This window comes from Rhodamnia argentea, chromosome 4 (genome assembly GCF_020921035.1).
Source record: "Rhodamnia argentea isolate NSW1041297 chromosome 4, ASM2092103v1, whole genome shotgun sequence".
Taxonomy (NCBI): domain Eukaryota; kingdom Viridiplantae; phylum Streptophyta; class Magnoliopsida; order Myrtales; family Myrtaceae; genus Rhodamnia; species Rhodamnia argentea.
The window spans coordinates 13,827,272-13,847,873 of NC_063153.1; the positions used below are offsets into that span (position 1 = coordinate 13,827,272).

General features: G+C 41.5%; 1 protein-coding gene across 1 annotated transcript; it reads right to left on the reverse strand.

The window, feature by feature from the left end:
- Nucleotides 1-10,619: 10,619 nt before the first annotated feature.
- Nucleotides 10,620-13,563, reverse strand: LOC115756346 (mechanosensitive ion channel protein 10-like). Its single transcript, XM_048278038.1, has 5 exons — nt 12,278-13,563; nt 12,060-12,183; nt 11,388-11,681; nt 11,103-11,305; nt 10,620-10,903 (listed from the first exon to the last, which is right to left on the reverse strand). Exons 1-5 carry the CDS (start codon nt 13,561-13,563, stop codon nt 10,648-10,650), a joined length of 2,163 nt encoding a protein of 720 aa, XP_048133995.1. The 3' UTR covers nt 10,620-10,647.
- Nucleotides 13,564-20,602: the final 7,039 nt, after the last annotated feature.

Here is a 20,602-nt window from a genome sequence, read left to right on the forward strand (position 1 = left end):
CAATCTTCGTTTTATCGGACATCAATTGGGACTCCGGATTCACAGTCTTGACTACATCCTCATCGTCTCCCTCCTCTTCATCATCTTCCTCCCCTGCTGCTGGTGATGGAACTGAACCAACTGGAGGCATGCTTGGCGCTGTTTGAGCAGAGGGGCTTGTCAAATTGGATATTTGTGGAATTGATGGGAGATTTTCAAGCTCTGTTGGCTCAGTGTTTGGTTTTGGCAAAGAACGTCTGCTTCGACATTCAGCGCCTGGGATGATGAGGACAACTACATTTGCTTCTTTCTTCCCTGCCAAACTTCCATCGACCTCCATGAGTGCTGCGCAAATATCAAAGCTTTTCAGCTCAGAGCTTCTCTAGGAAAAGTATGGACTTTAGCATGAAAGTGAATGCTTTAGCTGAATTGAATGCATAATGTAATAATTGAGAGAGAGAGAGAGAAGATGAAGAATAGAATAAGTGGAGAAAGAGGATCTCCAGGGAGAAAAAGAGGGAGGGAGAAGGAGAGATGGAGCGCAATTATGAACGCATGTGAAGATTTTGTTTTTTAGCTGCCACCTTACAGTCTACTCTACTTACAGTTATTCTGACCATACGATTTTTCAATCAATGAGTACTTTATGCAAAACATGTTGTGATAGTACGTGGATCTACGGTTGAGAATGTACCGCCCCTGAAAATACTGTGACAGAAGCATTTCTCCCTTTTTTTTAGCTTTAATTAACTACTTAAATGTAAAACTCAATTCTTTTGCACTGTACCGATGAAAATATTTTAACCTATTGTTTATAAGTTGAAAGCCTAATTAGCAACTTCTATTAATGTTACGTCTAGAAAAACATTACAATTAACAAATTTGAGGAATGAACAGAAACTCTACTAGGTCTTTTTTTCTTGATTAAGTTTGCCATCTGTAAAGTTATTAGCTATGTAGCACCAACTCTAACATACGATACGACTCGTCATTTCTCAAAACATAGAGAATTCTGATACGTGAGACACGTTGCATATTAAATGTATATTTTTATGTACACATGATAATTATCTTGTATACATAAAAATATCAACGATGAGTCTTCTTCTTCTTCTGATGATAGGGATTCATGATTATTTTATTTTTTTGGTGGTTGAATATATTAATTTTGAGATGGCTGGATACATGACTTAAGCATATATAATTTAGATAAATTTATATTTTGGCCCTTAATTTATTGAAAATGTTTAAAATTGACCCCGTGCATGTTGGAATGGCGTGTCGTGATGCTGGATTCGCCTATCGCCGGCTTGTCTTGAACGCCGACCACGTGTCGGTTGCATATCGGAAACCCCCTACGTTATTTTTCTTTTTCTTTCTTCTTTGTCTCTTTCTTTTTTGTTTTCTTTCATCTTTTCTTTTTCTTCTTCTACGCATTTCCATCACAACCTATCTCGTCGAACATTCTAACATCCACAAGAAGCCAAAAACAAGTTAGAACATAGAAACATGATTCATTTTATCTCATCGTCCATGCAAATTCCAATCCGATTTCAGAGTCTTCCCTCGAGGCGCACCGCGCGACCCCAAAGATGTTCGAGTAAATGCCCAAATGTCTGTTTCTTGTTTCAACAGTGTTTAATCACAAACTTCTTCCTTTCTGCCGTGATGGTGCCGATTGTCCAAGACTTCAATATATCAAATCTCTCGATGCCGAAGGGTATGGAGCAGAGTAGGAATGCGCATTGAAGACTGCTGCCCTTGGAAGAAGATGTATTACTTAATTGTTGCCGACACAGAGGCACGATCCTCAAAAATCGGCGAACACTCCATTCATGTAGCCATTAATCAATTCAAGTAAAGTACAGTAAACAGTAAACAGAGCATGATTAAGGAAGTCTCAGTGGTTATGTCATTCCTAGATCCATTGAAATCGGCGACCTCGGTGCAGTCAATTATGTAATGAAAAGTCGAAGGGAGGATGTTATTGCGGTCAATATGGAGAGAGGAGACACAGCTCTTCGTGGTCGTACCAATCATCCTTTTCATCCTAGAATCAAAGGAAAACAAAAAATAAAATGAAAATAGAAACAAGAAAAATTAAAAAAAAAATTAAAAAATCTGAATGTTTTAAACTAAAAAGGCATAAATAAAAATTTGAAAAAAATTATTAAAAGGATCACACGAAGGAAAATCAAATCGAGTTTTCTATACCGAACATCGGAAAATATTTTCCAATTTATTTTCAGGTTTTAGCTGAACACTGAAAAAAAAATTATCATTCTCCTGAAAATGACATCTTGGAAAATATTTTCAACAGCTCGTTTTCCGCAAAATGAACTGAGCCTGAATGAATCATCTTTGCATTGGATGACACTGTCTTGGAAGATAGATAATATCCCGAGGAAACATTATGATGAAGGTTTTTCCTGATCACGTCCTCCGCCTCTTTGTCCACCATTCTCACACACATCGATAAATATATTGGGTTAATACCACTAAAAATCTTAAATTCGTGCACTTTCAATACGCTCGAATGACCCATTTTCATAATGAGAGTGTATAAAAGAGAGGAGCCTATATTTAATCATAAGAATTTTCATATAAAAAAAATCATAAACGCATATACTCCTAACAAATCTACCCTGCATTATATTCCTAAACAACGTTGTTTAGATTCGAAAATGATTAATTGAAATCGAGGAATTTTCTAAGATCCGCAAAATTTTGCCCTAAGGAGCACTCAGTTGAAATCTATTAAAAGCTTTAATTTGTCTAAATTTTTCCCTCTAACAGATTTGTCACAGCAGTATTTGTGGGATTTTTTGCGACATAAAATTTATTTTGCAAAGTGTGGCACAATTTGCTAATTTTGAACTTTTCTTAATGAAAATTGGCCTGCGGTACATGAGACACAAATATATTAATTAGAGATTTCTTATGGTATTAACCTTATGATGTTATCTCGCTATTGTTTTTTCAGATGTGATGCCTATTTGTACCACACAGTAGCACTTGTTCAAAAATACGGTAAATCTAACAAAAAGTCCCCACATAGATTTCTCATCCTCGAAAAATTGACTGAGCTAAGAAAGGGACTAAAATAGAGAATGGCCGCAAGTAGCAGGACTTAAATACACGAATCGAAAGCTTTTGGATTGAAGGGCGGGTGAAGAAAACAAGAAATTGAGTCGTTGTAGCATATTTTTCATTGATACATTGTACAGTATAATTGGGGGTATTGTCATCTATAACTATGGCAGAAATAAAAGATAATGATATGATTTACATAATAACAAATCAAAAAAAGATAACGACTTGGTCTACATGATAAATAATAGCAAATCAGAAAAAGATCTCCAAATGTTCAAATTGCGGATAGTCTACTTGATGTGCTATCTTCATGATCTTCATGATTTGTAATGGATTATGCATTGTAACCATTCTGATTTTTTGCCTTTTCATTTATTACTTCAATACTCCCCTTCAAACCAGGCAATAGGGAGAACCAGATGAGGGTATTTGGGTAAGTTAACAAGAAAGAAGGAGTGTATTAGTCAAAACGGAAGTGAAAATAGCGCCGCTCTAAAAATATTATCATTATCTACAATAATTCATATTTCAATATTTCTGTGGATATTAAAATATATATATTTTTTGGTAAGTTAAGTATGTATAACTTTTCAAAGCACTAGGTAACAAGAGTAGCCGAACACAAAAACCTTGACCCAATTAGGACACAAGAATTTGTTCTAGAGGGGTCAAAAGTGATGCAGCGCAAAAGACATGTGAGAGCAAGAAGGGGAATGTCACGTCCCGACTCTCGAGCCCGTGACATCCCTACCAAATCGCCACGAGGTCACGAAGGATAACGTCCCAGGCGCGTTATCGATCTATCAACTATATACGCATGCGGAAACGATTTACTCCCGGACAACATATAAACAAACAGGGATAACATAGCGGGAGATACATACCAAGGCGGATAATCAAAAATAGCATACGTAGTTACAAGACAGCAGATGTCGCGACCTAAAAGTTAATTTTTAGGTTAATGGATTATTAGGTTAATTAGATGAATTAACTAACCTAATACGGACTCTCCCAAGCCCTACCAATTCGCAACTTAGGTTTGATTTTTAATTTAGGAGCCGCCACTAATCTTTTTGGTAGGTAGATTAGATACCTAAATAAAATACGGGAGAATACTTTATTTTCTGCTAACCAGAGATTTAGAGTTCGGGGACTTGATTATGTTAATTTTTAATTAACACCCTTTCGGTACCAAATTTCATGAAAATGCCTTTTCCCGATTGATGATTTGTGATTTGGATTTCCTTTTTTTTTATTTTCGGATTTTGAATTGAAACAGATGAATTTGAACAAAATTAAACAAAAATGCTCATAATATACCTTTAAATCCGATTTTCCGATAAATCTTCTCATTCCCGAAGATCCGGGTCGGAGCGAGATTTTATCCGCTACATTCTCGAAGATTCGAGCCGGTATGCGGATAAATATATAGAAATACAACGTCCCTTCTCGCCAAAGGGCGGAATGCGAATTTCTATATTTAAATCACCATCCCATCCCATAAGATCATGGGCGTGGCGTGTGATTTAATTTTCCGACGAGACTAGGCACTAGGGAGCATACATTATAGGCATTTTTGTTTAAAGATGTGCAAATATTTATTGAATTTTTTGAAAAAAATCCTTAGGGGATTCCGGAATTTTCAAGGGCATATGACCCTATCCGCAAGGGATTGCATATCTTTTAAACTTAGGAAGGATTACCTTTTGAGATTTGGGATGAATTTTTTGGATAATTATCCGAAATTAAAAGATATGGTCGGGATTTTAAAGGATCCGAATTTACCACAAGATAATCTTGAATATTCCTAAAGATACGCACAAAGATATGATTGAGATTCAGATTATCTTTTTGAGATATTTTAGAGAATCTTAGATAATCTTTTTGATATTCGAATCTTTTAAATTAGGAAAGTTATCCCTTAAAGTTTTCAAAGAATTTTTAGGTAATTTCCAAAATTTTAAAAGATATCTTTATTTGAGTGAAATCCTATTTTGTATCCTGAGAAAGTTATCTCTAGGATTAAATCTTATCTTCACAATTCATATCTTTGCTCAAACTTCGGATAAAAATTGTAGATAGCTTTTCAAATTTCGGATATATTCCGATTAGGCTCAAAACCCTATCCACAGCATAGAAGTAACATCAAACCTCAAACGGATAGATGCAATTCACCAATTCAAGAGCAAAAGATAATTATTATAACGAGAATTCATCCACTCGTGTAATTCAGCCCACTAGCCATTGAACCGAAGATTTGAATTCAATTTCATGAAAATCCTCCATCTTTTATTTAATTCAAATTGACCTTAAAAATTGTTGAATGGTCCATTATATTGAGAAAAGATATGGTTCAAAGTTTTATTTTTATCTATTCTCAAAGAAAATTCAACCCTTCAAGATCAAATCGAACCTGTTCAAAGAAAATAGAACTTTCATCCCAAAGACTGCAATTTTCAGTTTTGACCATGGATTGATGAAAAAGGTTTGAACTTCTTCAATTTTTACCACAAATCGTTCATGTTCATCAATTAAACAAGCATGGATTCGCAATCAAGAGTTAAAAAATTTACCTTTTTCAAGCTGAAAAAATCCTGCACGTGCGCAAGTTGGAATTCCGCCCAAAACAGAATCGTTCCTGACTCCAAACCGCCGCGAAACTAGGTCGAATAATGCCTTGAAGACACGCCCGAACAGCAGCGAAACTCGCTTTGGACAACAGCAGAAGCGGCACTGAAAGAATGCCTAAACCCAGGACCAAACAACGAAGGAAAGGGTACCAAACAGTGATTGGTTTAAAGCCGAACAGCAAGGAAAACGCACCCGGACAACAAAGGGATCTGAGCCCAAACAGAGGTTGATCGGTCTTGGACAGCAGCTCCGAACAGTAGCTCGAAGTGATCTTGGACAGCGACGTCTTTCGGCGCAAAACAGCGAGGAATTTGGGCGAATCAGCTGCGCCACCCAAACTTGAACAGTGGTAGCTCAGCAGACGTGGAGGACACTATCACGAGAAGAGCAACTGGCCGAAAACTCACTCCTAGTTTTTCCCTCTCTCCTCTTTTACGTGAATCCTCTCTCAACCGTGTATGCCCCCCCTTGTCCCCAAAATCTCACGTGAACCTCCTTTTTGTGTGCAGAAAATTTTTTGCCCCCCTCCTACAGAACTTGGACGAAGATCTCAGAAGAGGGAATCCTCCTTCCCAACGTGCTCTTTTCCTCTCATGTGGCTGCTGAATAATGCCGTGTGTTTCAATGAAAATTGGCCTCCCCAACCCTAGGCATAACACTTGTATTTATAGATAAAAGTGTTCCAAATCAAGTGTCTAAAGTTTCTTAATTTTTGTAAAAGAAACCCGGGCTCAAAATATAACTTGAATTAAGTCCCGAAGGGTGTAATTGCACAAATTGATCCTTGAATGAGCTGAAAATTTTGGCCTAGCCATATAGATGGGCTAGTCAAATTTTTCATGTCAATTGTGAGCTCAATTAGGCTTTTTCCATATAATTGGCATTTTAGATAAAGCCTTCTTTCTAAAATATAAGCTCCAAAATAGTTTTAACTTTTTGGCACATATGTCCATGAATTGCTAAAAAATTTGCCCATCGGTTTAAGTACAAATCGCTCGGCAAATTAAGCTCGATCTCGCACCGCCGATCCGGATAAATGCTGATGCAATGCATGAATGAAAAATGACTTAATTATTTTTGTCTAGAACTAAAAGATTAGCTCTAATTTTCTATGCAAAAATGATTGAAAAGTTTAGTCAAAATTTAGGTGTCAACAAGAGATGAGTCTTAACCCCTCTCGAGCTACGAAATATATACAACCCCATACTTCGGGGCAGCTCACTAAGACCTCAAAAGGTTACTAGGTCGGATAAGGTTAACTTCTCATCTACTCCAAAAAGGCTACTCTCATAACCTGGCCTTGGTATTCGCAAAGCTCCATCACTTGGGACACGAAAGTGGTTCCCACAATGAGGTGAGATATAATTCTCGGTGAATCAAGCCTAAGCTCGGTTAGGACACTAATTCGCCTATAACATCCGAACCACGAGGATTATATAAACCACGATATAAACATATATCCAGCAATTATACCACAAGGCAATAATCATCCACATGCATACTTACCAGTCTTGAGCCACACATAATGCAATGCTTAACTCAATTCAACGGTCACATCGGACGACCAACCGAACACGCATCACACTCACAAGTATGCCTTGGACACCACACAAGTCCATTTATTAACGATGATCACGCCCTTCGCGCCACAATGATGAGGATCCACGCGATTGGCGTGATCGACTCTTACAATTAATGCGATCCCGCACTCTTCCGGCGGGGCCGGGCTATATTCCTTTTCCCTCTCGGCAACGGCTACTACAAGCGGTGTATCCAGTACACCCTGCACGGCACGGCAAGTAGGCATCCCTACACCGGGCTTCGGTCCATCACAAGCTGCGACCGGCATCCGATAATCCCTTAAAACCGTACGTACCATACGGGGCATGAATTATCGTGCTTCTGGCAAGTCGTGTGGTTCCATAAAAATGGTACGGTGTGTACTATGTGTACGGTACGAACTTGCCAGGAAAACCCATCATCGTTCCTTCATATGACTATACAGCACACCCGACACATCAATCAATTTATTCTCTTTGATTTATGCCGGATGCTCACACAAACGTGCTCAAAGACTCGGCCCCAAGGCCATTTTCATGCTAAAATATGTCTTTGATCTTGCACACGGTCATATGCATATGCAGACTACCGAATAGACACCGCAAAGATACACAGAACAATTAATTCCCAAGCGGACGCCAATTCACTCAACGAGCATCCAGGATACTCAAATCAACATTTCAACGTGGCGATCCGCCCAAACAAAATCATCAATTCAACATGAATAAACCAATTCGATTAGGCCACATAAGGGCTCAATTTCGTGCCAGAGTCATTAATTAGCCAATTTGATTTAAAATCGCCAATCGATCACCCGTCCTTAACCTATCGCTCGCTCGCGATCAAATCACAACATACGATCAAATTCGTCTAACACCAATTAGCCACAAACAATTCTAATTTAATCGATTATGGTCATTTACCATAAACCGGGTTTCTAACTAATCCGACCATAATCAAATCTACCTAAATTCCTTACCGACTAGATAACTAATCCTAGGCGCAATTAACGCCCTAACCAAGGATTAGGGTCAACTCACCAAAAACGGTGGTCGAGGTCGGGGCCGAAAAACACTGTTCACGCCGGAACACTATTCACCGGCGGCACTGTTTCGGAGACACTGTTCACGGTCGAAAACAGTGACGAGTTCGGAGGTGAAATCGCTGCAAACGGTAGCAGCTCAGCGATTGGAGGTCCGGTGAGCGACGGAAGCTGAAAAACAGAATTAACAGAGGTAAAACAGGGGAAACCGGGCTGAGTTGGGGGGAAAATCGATCTCACGAGCTGGGGCGAGGCTGGGGAAGGCTGGGGGACTCACCTACAGGTCGAGGATGACCTTCGGGACCAGCTGGGGGCGGCGGACGGTGGCCGGAAGCAGCGGAACAGCAGCTGTACAGATCGCGCAGAAAACAGAGGAAAAGCGGGCAGAACAGGGGAGGTCCGATCGAGGCTCAAATCGGGCTCTACGGGCGGCGGCCGGCCACCACAAGCTCCAGGGGACAAGATAGGGCTCTAAGGAGGTCGTCAGTGGCGGTGGTGAGCGGCGGAAGGCGGCGGTTTGAGCTGGAACAGAAGCAAAAACAGCAAAACCCGAAAACAGGGGGTTGTCGGTTTCCAGGGCTGTTTGCAGCGGTTCCGGTGGACGACGAGCAGCGGGGTTGGGTCAGGATGGTGGTGAGGAGGCTGAGGGACGTTGTTGAGGTGGTGGTTGGCTTCGACGGTGTCTTGAACGATCGGAGGAGGAGCTGGAAGTCTCAGCTTTAGGGGCGCCGAAACAGGGGAGGGCTTCCGCGGCGGCTTTCACGGCCGTCCGATGACTGGCGACGGCGCCGGAGGGATAGGTGGTGGCGGCGAGGTGCAGCTGGAGGTGGTGGTCGAAGGTGGTGAGGTGGCGTCGCACGAAGAGGCCGGAGGAAGGATGGGTGTGCACGGTTGGGGGAGGGGGTGTCGCGCGAAACAGAGAAGAGAGGGGGCAACGAGACAAAGAGAGAGAGAGAAGGGGAGGAGAGAGAATATCACGTGGGCTTTGACTGGGGTGGCTGAGGATTGACTGAAGGTTGGGTCCACCCATCTCTTCAAATTTAATGAATTTCGTCCCATACGCATAATATCCAAGGGCGAAACGGTCTTTTGATAAATCGGGACTGATCGGATTTTTGGCTCAATCGATTGGGAATAAAATTTGAATTTTCACGGGCTAATTTCGGTCCGGAAAAGTTTAGGCGCGACGAACAAAAATCCTAATTCGCGGCGACCACGATTTCGAGACCCGATCGAAATCGAACGACATTTTGGAAATTGTTCAAAATTCGTCACGTACGTCCTTTCAATCCGAAATTTAATACCAACTAAAGTTCAATAATAATCCTTTTTATTGAACTCGGTCTCTGTACTGAGGACCTAATTCCAAGGCGTCACGGGGAAGATCCCCGGAGGCCAAACAAGCGGCCTAACCATGTGGTGCTAACAAGAAGACCGCTAACCGGCGAAAGCACCGACGAAGAGTCTACAAACTATACGGCGAAAACAGCAGCCAAAAAGGAGTAAATACTGCTAAACGACCTAAGGATGAGCCTCGGAGATGGCGGGGGAGAGACCCCAACTACTTTGTAACCGACGATTCCAAGGGGTATCGTTGACGGTTCCAAGAGAAATAGCTTTGTCCTTGACCACCTTAATGAGGTGTTTGATCATTTCCGGTACAAAAAGGGTATTGCTCCGAAATAAGATGTCGTTCCGCTTGGTCCATATAAGGTGACAAAGCGCACCATGGGAGAATATGGCAAGTCGGTGAGAGAAAGACCGGCCACCTATGTACGTCATGGCCCAACGGATGTGTTCTTGCCACGGACGGTTCCTCCATGTTAACCGACATTTGGCTGCCCAAAACAAGGCCAAGCTACCCGTAACCGAGCACCCAAATATTTTTCATTCATTCAATTCTGTAAGTGTTACAAGTGATCATTTAAATATTTTTTATCCAAATCAGTCATGTTCCGTGAACCAAATGCACCTTAAATGTGCATTAATCGCACAACAGAAAAGCACCATTAATCAGTCAAGTGAGTAACAATGGTATCTTGTTATGCCGGAAATTAGCAGGTCAATCAATCCTTAGTCCGTTTTAGAATTACGTTTCACGCAATTACAACGCAGTCGATTACTTCGGAATGACGCAATGATCCATTCCATTGTGATTCCAATAGCGTTTGGATCAACCCTCTCTCAATCAAATGGAAGAAATTGACAAACACAGACAACACCAGAACTCCTAATGAGCAGTCTGTTTAAAAGAGAGTGGTTTTGTAGATGTAATGCAATGTGACTTGATGATCACGTCCTCACATACTTGCTGGTCACCAGCAACTTTTCTCCTGGAAGATTCAAGACCGCGCTGCTGACCCGGCATAGCCGACTTGAACTTCCTGAGGAAGCAGACGGTATTTGATACCGACTTCTTCGAAGATTCTCTTCAGCTCCAACACGAGTTCGGATCTCCGGCTGCTCCGGTCCCCAGAGTTTTGGAAATTTATCGTGTGGGTGACGAAGAGACCCATCTTCAACTTGCTGACATCCTCAATCTCCTTGACCACGACGCTGTGCTCCTTCTTCCAGTAGTTAGGCTTGCTTTCCAAGTACCTGACAATTTCGCGACCAAGGATTGAAATTCCATGAGGAACTGATACACGTTTGTTCTGAAGAAATATTTAGAAATGCTAAAGATGGTAAATGAACAGAAGAAAGCTCGACCACCAATCGATGATGTTTCGATTTTTTCTTTTTCCTGTTAGTAGGAATGGCAATATAAAGAGGTTTAGGAAGGAGTAGACAGACATACTTTTTCACTTGCTCCTTTAATTCTGCAATACTATCGACTGAAGTAGAGAAATCGACGGTGAACTCCACAGAATCGCCCATATTGTCGCTCCTATTGAAATTGCTAATCGGTTTGGTGGCCAGAACCGAGTTAGGGTAGTATATCTTTTCGCCGTCAGATCGCACGAAGGTCGTGGTCAAAATAGTCATCTTCTTAACAACCAACTGTGAGGGATTAAGATGTCAGGCACATAGGGGAATCAGTAACAAAGAAGTCAAGGCAGAGTCTCAGGACTAAGTAACACACCTGCACTCCATCGATGACGCAACGGTCTTCCACATCGAACGGATGTGTCACAAATATGAAGATGACAGCTTCAAACACGGTTCTGGCAGTGTTACCGAACATAAACACCACAAGCAAAAGCTGAGATGAGATAAAAATGAGTGTTTCCGATGTCAAAAGTCCCATGATAAGTAACGACGTGATGGTAATCACGACAAGCACGATTGCTGAGAGAAGCCAGTCCAGATTATCGATGACCGTATCCACATCTTTTAAGGTGCGGGCGAGTAATTTCTTCTGACGGTGAACAGTCTCCTGCAGAATATTGACTATATAGTCAAGTCCCTTTGAATGTATTAATCAAAAACTAGGTCTGCCTCAGAAAATTTGAAATTCAGAAAGTCCCTCAGATTCAGCTTGTTACATAGCTCCAGATAATGTCGCTTTTGGAAGCATAAAATCGTGCTTGTGGATCGGTATTTACCAAAAGACGCCGGGTAACTTGTGCCTGGTGGTGCAGTACTAATTCACAAGTTCTCAAAATGTGTCGACAATTTGGCGAGCTTAAGCATTTCTTTACACAAATCGATTGTTACTTACACTTTATTGACTGTATCGTGATCGGAACTTGGACAAGAAAAGAAATTTTGCTGATACTCAGTACACATCCTGAATTACCAAGTATGAACTTACTAGCCAGTTCTTTAGAGTTGGCTTGTCGATCTTTCCATTACCCTCCGGTCCTTGAATCCAATGGATGAATTTGGCAGCATCCTCCTCCTTCATGAAGCTCTTGAGGTCTTCCCCTTCAATGCACCTAGAAAAACCATAGAGTATGTATCAGATACACATTTGTACAGCAAAAAGAACTAGAATGGGGAGAGAGTTCAAGACAGTATTGGCCTTCTCACCCCTTTTTCTTTGTATCCGCATGCTCAAATATCTTCCCAGCAGTCTCTGCGGCTTCTGAGCAAATACGGATCTCCTCATCTGGATGATCAAGGCTCTCGTCAAAGAGAGATATCCCTGAGCCAGTAATACCGCTGATCAACCGCCTCAAATTCCAAGCTGAAATTCGATTTCCCTTCAACAGGTTCAGCATCTCCGCATCAATTACCTTCTCTAGATTCTCTGCCACTCCACTGATGCACTTCAAGAAACTGAGCCGCCCTTTGAACTCGCCATCCCGTCCCATTGAATGGTTTTCGGAAAGCGCCGTGATCACGTGCTGGTGATGGACATACGCGCGGATAGGCTCAAAGAACGCTTTGTAGTGAAAGGAAGCAGCAACCAATTTTACCAGCAGCGTTTTGAAAAGCCATATGGCAGCTCCTACGAGACAAGAAGCAAGAGCCCTTGTCACGTAACTTTGTATCTCCATTGCTTGGCTCGATCTCTTCGCTCCGTGGTATATCAGCAAACCCCAGACAGAAAGAACGAAAACTGACCAGATAAAAACTTGCACACTGCGCTTCAATCCATAGAGAAGGTACAAGAGCTTCTCTTTGAGCCAGAGTTTCCCCTCAATCAAGCAACCCAACAGGGTCATCAACAACTCACTTACTAACCGACCAGAAAAGATTGCCAACACCAGCACACACCATTTCCACAGCTCCACCTTCCAAATATCTGTCTTTTGCAGCTTCTGCACTGTTAAGCTCGCGATCAGAAGCCCAGTGACACACGTCAACACGACCCACTCGGCCAACGTGACCATGTTGATGAAATTTGCCCAGCAGCATACACATTCATCACCTTCCGCCGCCGTAGCCTCTGGCAGAGGTTGTTGTGGCGCGTCCTGCAAGGTTATTGCAAAATCGTCTTTAGCAGCACCAGCACTTGTGCCTTTGCGAGGCAATTCCACTTCAGGGGAACACCTGTGGGGAGACTGCAAGTTCTTTAGTCGGCTCTTGTCGTCCTTGACTGAAGCAGCATCACCAGGACGTGCCAGTTCTTCAGATCCCGATTTGAGCTTCGAGAATGACAATGAACCCAAAAGGGACTTCTCTTGAGCAGGCTTAGCTGGAGTTGTGCTTGATGGAGGGATTCCTTGATCAGAAGGGCTCGTCGTGTAGGAACTCTGCACCACGGATGAAACCTTGTCGAACTCTGTCGGCCCCAGATTTGGCGCAGGCGAAGGCTCCTTGTTTGGAGATTCGCTAGCTGCGAACATGAGGATCGTCTCGGGCATTGCCATGAACGTCTCGCTCTCAGCAAACTGTCAACAATCGGTAAAGAGAAATGACACCCCTGACCCGAAAAGAGAGTGATGAGTAAGCTGAACTCAAATGGATCGAAATCGCAAGGAGAAAAGATTGAAAGCAATGAGCAAACCAGGAAAAAAGAAGAAGAAGCAGAGAAGAAACAGAGAGTGAGTCAGAGCAAAACGATGATGGCGAAACAAGCCTAGATTCACCGGGATATAAATAACAAGAGACGAGGGATTTAGGCTTTAAGATAAGGTCCGCCGGAAATGTTATTCAAATGGCCGTTGAAGTCGACGTCCGCGGGAAATTCTATTCAAATGACCGTCCAAAAGGCCAACGTGGAAAATATGATTGTTCGGTCCATTTAATATTTAGATGATAAATTTCAATTTTACCCCAAAAGAAAGGAAATGTTATTTTAAAAGCTCGATAAAAAAATAAAAAAATAAATAAAGAGCAACATGGAGTTAAAAATTAACTCCAAACAAACTCTTCTTAGCAAGCACATGCACGACAGTTTAGTATAGTGTGAAAACAAATATTAAATGGGGCCGAACGGTTTTCCTTTTGGATCCTTGTGCAGCCTTCCCTGATTCTGATTCCCCTTGCAATAGGTCTAATATTAATCGCCCATATTGTCGCTCCTGTTTCACATGCACGACGTTATATTATACATATTAATTATGTGATAACCACCTCGCCTAATAACCGTCTTATTGGGAGACGTTATCTGAAGAGGTGCGATGGTGGAATATTTATAAAACGGGTCGTCTAAGCCAAATCCTTACGTAAGTTCTGACGTCTTTTTCATGTCGACAGTTTCTCTCTTGAGAACATACTCTCGAGCTTACGTTAACAGAAAAAGCACACCATTGCATCGGAGAGGGCAATTGACTTAGTAGCATCCCGTTTTTTGGCGATCGTTCAATGTTGCACATTTGTATTCGTCTGGGTTCATCAATAGTTGGAGGTATGTCATCCACTATTCAGGTTTCCGCATTCGTTCTTAATTTCGCTCGAGTTTCGTTTCATGAAATGAGGAATAGAGATCGTCGGTTTCTCTGGTTTTTAGTCTTATAGCTTTTTCCCCATGGATTTGACCATTTGCTAAGGTTTTAACAAGAGAAACAAGTGAGGTACATACACCAAAAGCTTTGTTGTTGAGGTGCAAGTGTGAAGGTCATTACGCAAAACTCAACATCGGGAAATTTATTGAGGGGTTTGAATATTTAATTAGCTAGTAACTTTTAAATCAATCTAAATGTGACTTTTTTGTTTGGGTTAATACCACAAAAAACCTCAAACCGATACACCTATGGTAAAGTTACTCTCTGTTAGTTTCCGTTAAATTTTTTCTTCAAATTGCCAAGTTGGATGACACTTTGCGGTTAACAAATATATCGGTTTGAGATTTTTACCCTTCGTTTTTCATAAGTGTACCGGTTTGGTGTTTTTGATGGTAAAATAATTAGTTTGAGGTAAATTTATTATGGGTGTACCGGTTTGAGATTTTTTGTGGTATTAACCCTTTTTGTTTTGCTACGAAGTTATGATTTACTAATTACAGCAAAATGCTTAATGTGCGAAAGTACTAAAGAACAAATAAAATCCAACGATGCGTAACTAAGTTCAAGATGCTATGCGTGTTGATAAAATTGATGATCATCTACACATAGAAAACCCCATCCCGTACCACGTACTAAGATCTTTTGGGGTGTAATTACATCGCCCAATCAGTCAAATTAAGAAATTACTAATAGAAGCTGACTCATTAAGTTCCCATTGAAATATGATCCACACAAGGAAAATCACATGCCATTCGCGGGTTATCGAGAACATCTCGAAAACATCTAGGTTTAAGTATGGCATTCCAATTAAGTTCCGAATTAGTGGATGCAGGCAAAATGAGTGGTAATGCCATACGCAAAAAGGAAGAGACTCATCCACGTTTCTGTCTTCCACGCAAAAAGGTTTCTTCTAATACTGTGATTAGTAGTCGTATACCATGTTGTGGTGTAATGGTGCTATCTCCCATTATATTCTCTTCAATTTAAAGCAATTGTAACTCGACCCAATTTAATTTTACTTGTTTTAAGATCGAGTCATGTTGATTGTGAGAGAAAATTGTCCAAAAAATCCTAAACTTATTTCATGGCTGTCAATTCAATCTTACACCTTATTGTGCCAATTTAATCCTAAACGTGTTTCATAATTTGCCAATTTAGTCTCAAACCTTTTGACGATTTATCAATTTGGTTCTTCTTATCACAATTGACTAGAAATCACTACGTGGACGCTGGCCAACCACAAATCATTTTATGTGGTGTGGCTAGCACTGACAAGAACAACTTTTGCATTTTTTTAAAGATATTTCTGAATTTTTCCACTTTTTCCTTTTTCTTTTCCCTTTCCTTTCTCCTATGGCCAGTACTCACAAATGGCCAGCCCAGCCCCAGCCCCAGCCACAAAATCGACCTCTGATCGACCCTCCGTCTTCGGCTGCACACATGTGATATGTATAATAAATGATTTTGAAGTCTATATTGCTTGTCCCTAAAAATATTCTAGAGGACTCAAGAAACCCTAAGAGGAGGTTCGCCCGGTTTTCTTGGATTATCCACTATCCTTTGTATGTTGAAAAACTTCAGACGCAGACATTCTCCCCACTTAATTGGGCGACGCCCTTGGCGCATCTTCAGCATGGAAGGCATCAATTTGCTTCTTAAATCATTGAGGCTACATGATTGACTCTTCTTTTCTTTGATTACACGAAGACTGCCAAATATAAAAGACAATGGAAATACACAATATACTATTATCGTGAGCATCAAACTTATTAATTTACAAGATGATTGAAAATTTCCTCATCCAATGTCATTCACTCGTCTGTTATGCAACAAGACAAAGCATCATTTTGCTTCATCGTACTAATTGTCATAACAACATGGTGAGACTCTGAGAGAGATCGAATCTGAATTCACTTAAAAAAAATGAAACTTTGGAAGTGTCAGCCCGACCGAACAGCCTATTCTCTGTATTTTATATCCGATTCTTATATATCTCCTTCCACGAGGGACAGGCTCTGTAATTTCACACAAACCCCACCCCCCCTTGCTTAACGATTTAAGAAGCAAATTGATTAAAAAATTGCCAATGAGCTTCCGCGGGTTCTCAACTTGCTTCACTCTGCAGTAGATCCTTCCATCGAATCAAATACTCTCACTTCAGTGCACAATACCTCTTCCATATGACTCAATCTGCATGATGGAATCAACATTTCGGTCATACGAGGTTTTTACCAAAGGAGGTGCTCATTGCGATTCTCCTCGGTCCATATCTTCCTCATGTGCATGAAACTATTTAATCATACTCACATGGAACACCGAATGTACCTTTGACTTTGGCAAGAGCTCCAGCTTGTATGCCACCCTCCTGACTCGTTGCAACACTCAAAACAGGCCTTTGTATCAACGTATCAACCCCCTATTCATGATCTCGAAAGAACTCTTGCCCGTGGACTCGCGATAAGAGAACTGGGCTACATCAATTAGCTTTATGCCTTATCCTTCTGCGTTGTTTTCATGTTGTGTCGGACTCCAATGGTGCGCATTTACCCTCTTTGTTTGGCCGTCGGCTTGGGATGGAGGCTCATAGAGAGGTTGAGGTCCGACCATCACAGTTTGAAGAGCACGATCTAGAATTTCCTAATGGAGAGTGGAGCAAGTTGGGAACTTGCGGAAGCTCTTTGGCAATTCAAGAAGCAAATTGATGCCTACAATGCCAAAGATGCAACGAAGGCGTCGCCCAATAAGATGGGGAGAATGTCCCGATCCAGAGGTTTTCAATGTATGAAGGACCGTGAATGATCCAAGAAGATCAGGTGAGCCTCATAGGAGTCTCGAATTCTCTAGAATATTATTTGGTACATGTAGCATGGGACATGTACAATATCTCAGAGAATTTTTCTAATTAATGTAGGTAGTTGGTAGTTGGGAAGATAGAAACCCTACCGTTAGATTGAACGAAGATCGACAGCTATGCTGGTATATATAGGGGTCCCCTTCCTCTCGATTGTATAGTGTTTCTCACTCTACGGTCCTTGCAAGTATGACGAGAAAGGCTGACTTGGTAAGCAATTTCTAAGACCACACAGGTAAGGGAATGCTAGACCAACCGGCCTGTGACACCTATCTTGTGCCTTAGGGCACGAGTCATGACTTGACGATTGAGAGAAAGAAAATTATCAAAAAAGTGCTAAACCTATTGCAATTGTGCCAATTCGGTCCCAAACTTTTTTGCAATTGTGTCATTTCAATCAATCCAATGAATTTTGTTTGGCCGATTGGCGACCTAATATTTTATTTTTGTTTGAATTTTTATGATTTTTAAATATCTTTTTATGCTTTTTTCTTTTCTTTTCTGTTTTCTTTTCCTTCCACCTCCCCCCCCCCAACCTAGCCCCGGGCCTAGTCGGTTGCCATAATCATGCGGCTGGCCGGAGGGGCGGTCGGCCAGATGACGGCGAGGTCATGCCTCACCATGGCCGGGCGAGGCTCGACCTCGCCGGCCTAGATCTGGGCTTGGGCGGGCCTCGACCTCATCGTCGTTGCCTCGCCCAAGGACGACGAGGTCGGCCACCACCATGGCAGGGGGAGTCGGCTGGACGCCCCTCCGGGCGATCACCGAATTATGGCAAACGGCTGGGGGTGGGGGTGGGGAGGGAAAAAAAAAAAGAAAAGAAAAAGAAAAAAACATTAAAAAATTTCAAAAAAATATTAAAATATTAGGTCGCCCGCCGGCCGACGGGCGTCCACTTTAGCGCCGATAGGCCAAAATTCGTCAAATAGACTGAAATGGCACAATTGCAAAAGGTTTAGGACTGAATCAGGAAAAAAAAAAAAATGGTTTAGGATTGAATTGGCACAATTGCAATAGGTTTAGGATTGATCACCATGACTTGACAATTGAGAGCATAAAATGATGTTTGGAGATCTTTCTTGCGTGTTATTATGATGATCATCCTACAATCATACAAGTTTGTGAAAGTAGACTAAGCATTATGGGCAAAAAACCAGCACACGACATCACTTTAGTGATACACTTAAACATCCTACAGTTAAACCTTCATAATTTGGACTAGAGAGAGATTTGAGAGAAGTTTAGATCACATAAAGTAACAAAATTGAAGAACACGGGCTCACAATTAATATGTAAAGCCTATCAAAACCTAAAAACGATATTACCTAACTGCACTAAAAAGCTAATTCCTTAAAACAGAGCGAGTAAGATGGGCGAGTGTCAAAACTACAAGTGTTAAAACTTATGTACGGCTTTCATTTTAATGCCAAAACTTTCAAAACGATCACTTAATAAGCGAGACCCACGTTATGAGATAGATAAATTAAATCCGGGCGAGTTAGTAAGCAAGACTCACATTATGAGATAAATAAATAAAAAGCAATAACACGTCTTATTGTTAACCTCAAAAACATGTGAAATCATAGAGGCACTTGAAAAATTAAGTCGTATACTATCTTATGTTAGGATTAAAATTAGCTATGTTATACCCACTTGAAAAATTAGAATTCCAAAGTGGAAGTTGAGCAATATCACAAATTAGATGTGTCACGCCCCGACTCTCAAGCTCGCGACATCCCTACCTTACTCGCCTCGGGTCATGAATGATAGCGTCTCGGGTAGACTATTGACTTACGAAATTACGGCACATGCGGAACTTGCAATTCTCCCAAACAATCAAAATCAGCAGGATAGAATAGTAGGAAAATCAACACATTCAATTCACAAAAACAATTTCATTCAAAAGCCGGAACAGACGAATCTTAACTATACTGAGCTACTAAAAAAAAAAAAAAAAAAACAACCCTATTCTTCGGGGCGGCTCACTAAGACTTCAAAAAGACATACGATCGGGTAGGGTTAAACCCTCATCTACTCCCAAAAATCCTACAACGATTCTCGCCTTAACGTCCATGGCCTCCATCACTGTCTGAAAATTGTTAACCACAACGGGGTGAGAAATTAATCTTAGTGAGCCAACGCCTAAACCCGGTTATGACGTTGATTCGCTCAAACATCCTAACAATCAATCACATCACCAAAGAGCAGATATTTCAACCACATGCAAGCTTACCCTTCAAGCCACACATAATGCAATGAAGACTCGACTCAACGGTCAATCAACCAAACCAATTCAACCCACTACAAAGCATCACAGCACTTGCATGCACAGGACACCACACATAGTCTATTTATTATCAGATCCGACCCGTAGGTCCAGCACACTAGTCGGTCGGTGCTCTCCTAGCAGGACCAGACATCATCCCTTACTTCCGGCGACGGCTTCTGATAGTCCATGTGACTCCGCTCGACCAACCAGAAGACAATGATTGTCGACACGACACGGAGCTAAAATAAATTCTTAAAAGGCTTCGGCCCATCACAAGCTACGACCAGCAAACGAACAGCCAGAAGACAATGATCGACGCGCATCTAGCAACCGGAAGACAATGATTGCCAGGACCGATCGACCAAAAGACAATGATCGTTGGAATTATCCCATTATGTGACCACTCAAGCACTTCGACAACCAGCCGGTTCATTTCTTGAAATTAGGTCAAATGCTCATACTCGTATGTTCAAATACTTGGCTCAAGGCCATTTTCGTGCAAAACCATGCAATTTTATCTCATACGTGGTCACATGAATACGCAATTATATCGACCGACACACCGGGCAATTTGGGGCGATTAACCTCTAATCGGACCCCCATAGCAATCAACAAGTAAACCGGCATTCACGACCAACAATTTATGAATCAATTAGTCGATTGCAGCCGGTGAATTATTAATTCCAATTTCAATTTCAATTGATAGCCAATTGCGCACTCGTTTCTGACCTATTGCTCGCTCGCAATCAACCAATGCAATCAATCCAATCAATCGGTTCTACTCACCAATTAGCCACAGACAACCTAGCTAATGGACTAATCTTAACTAATTATGGTCGTTT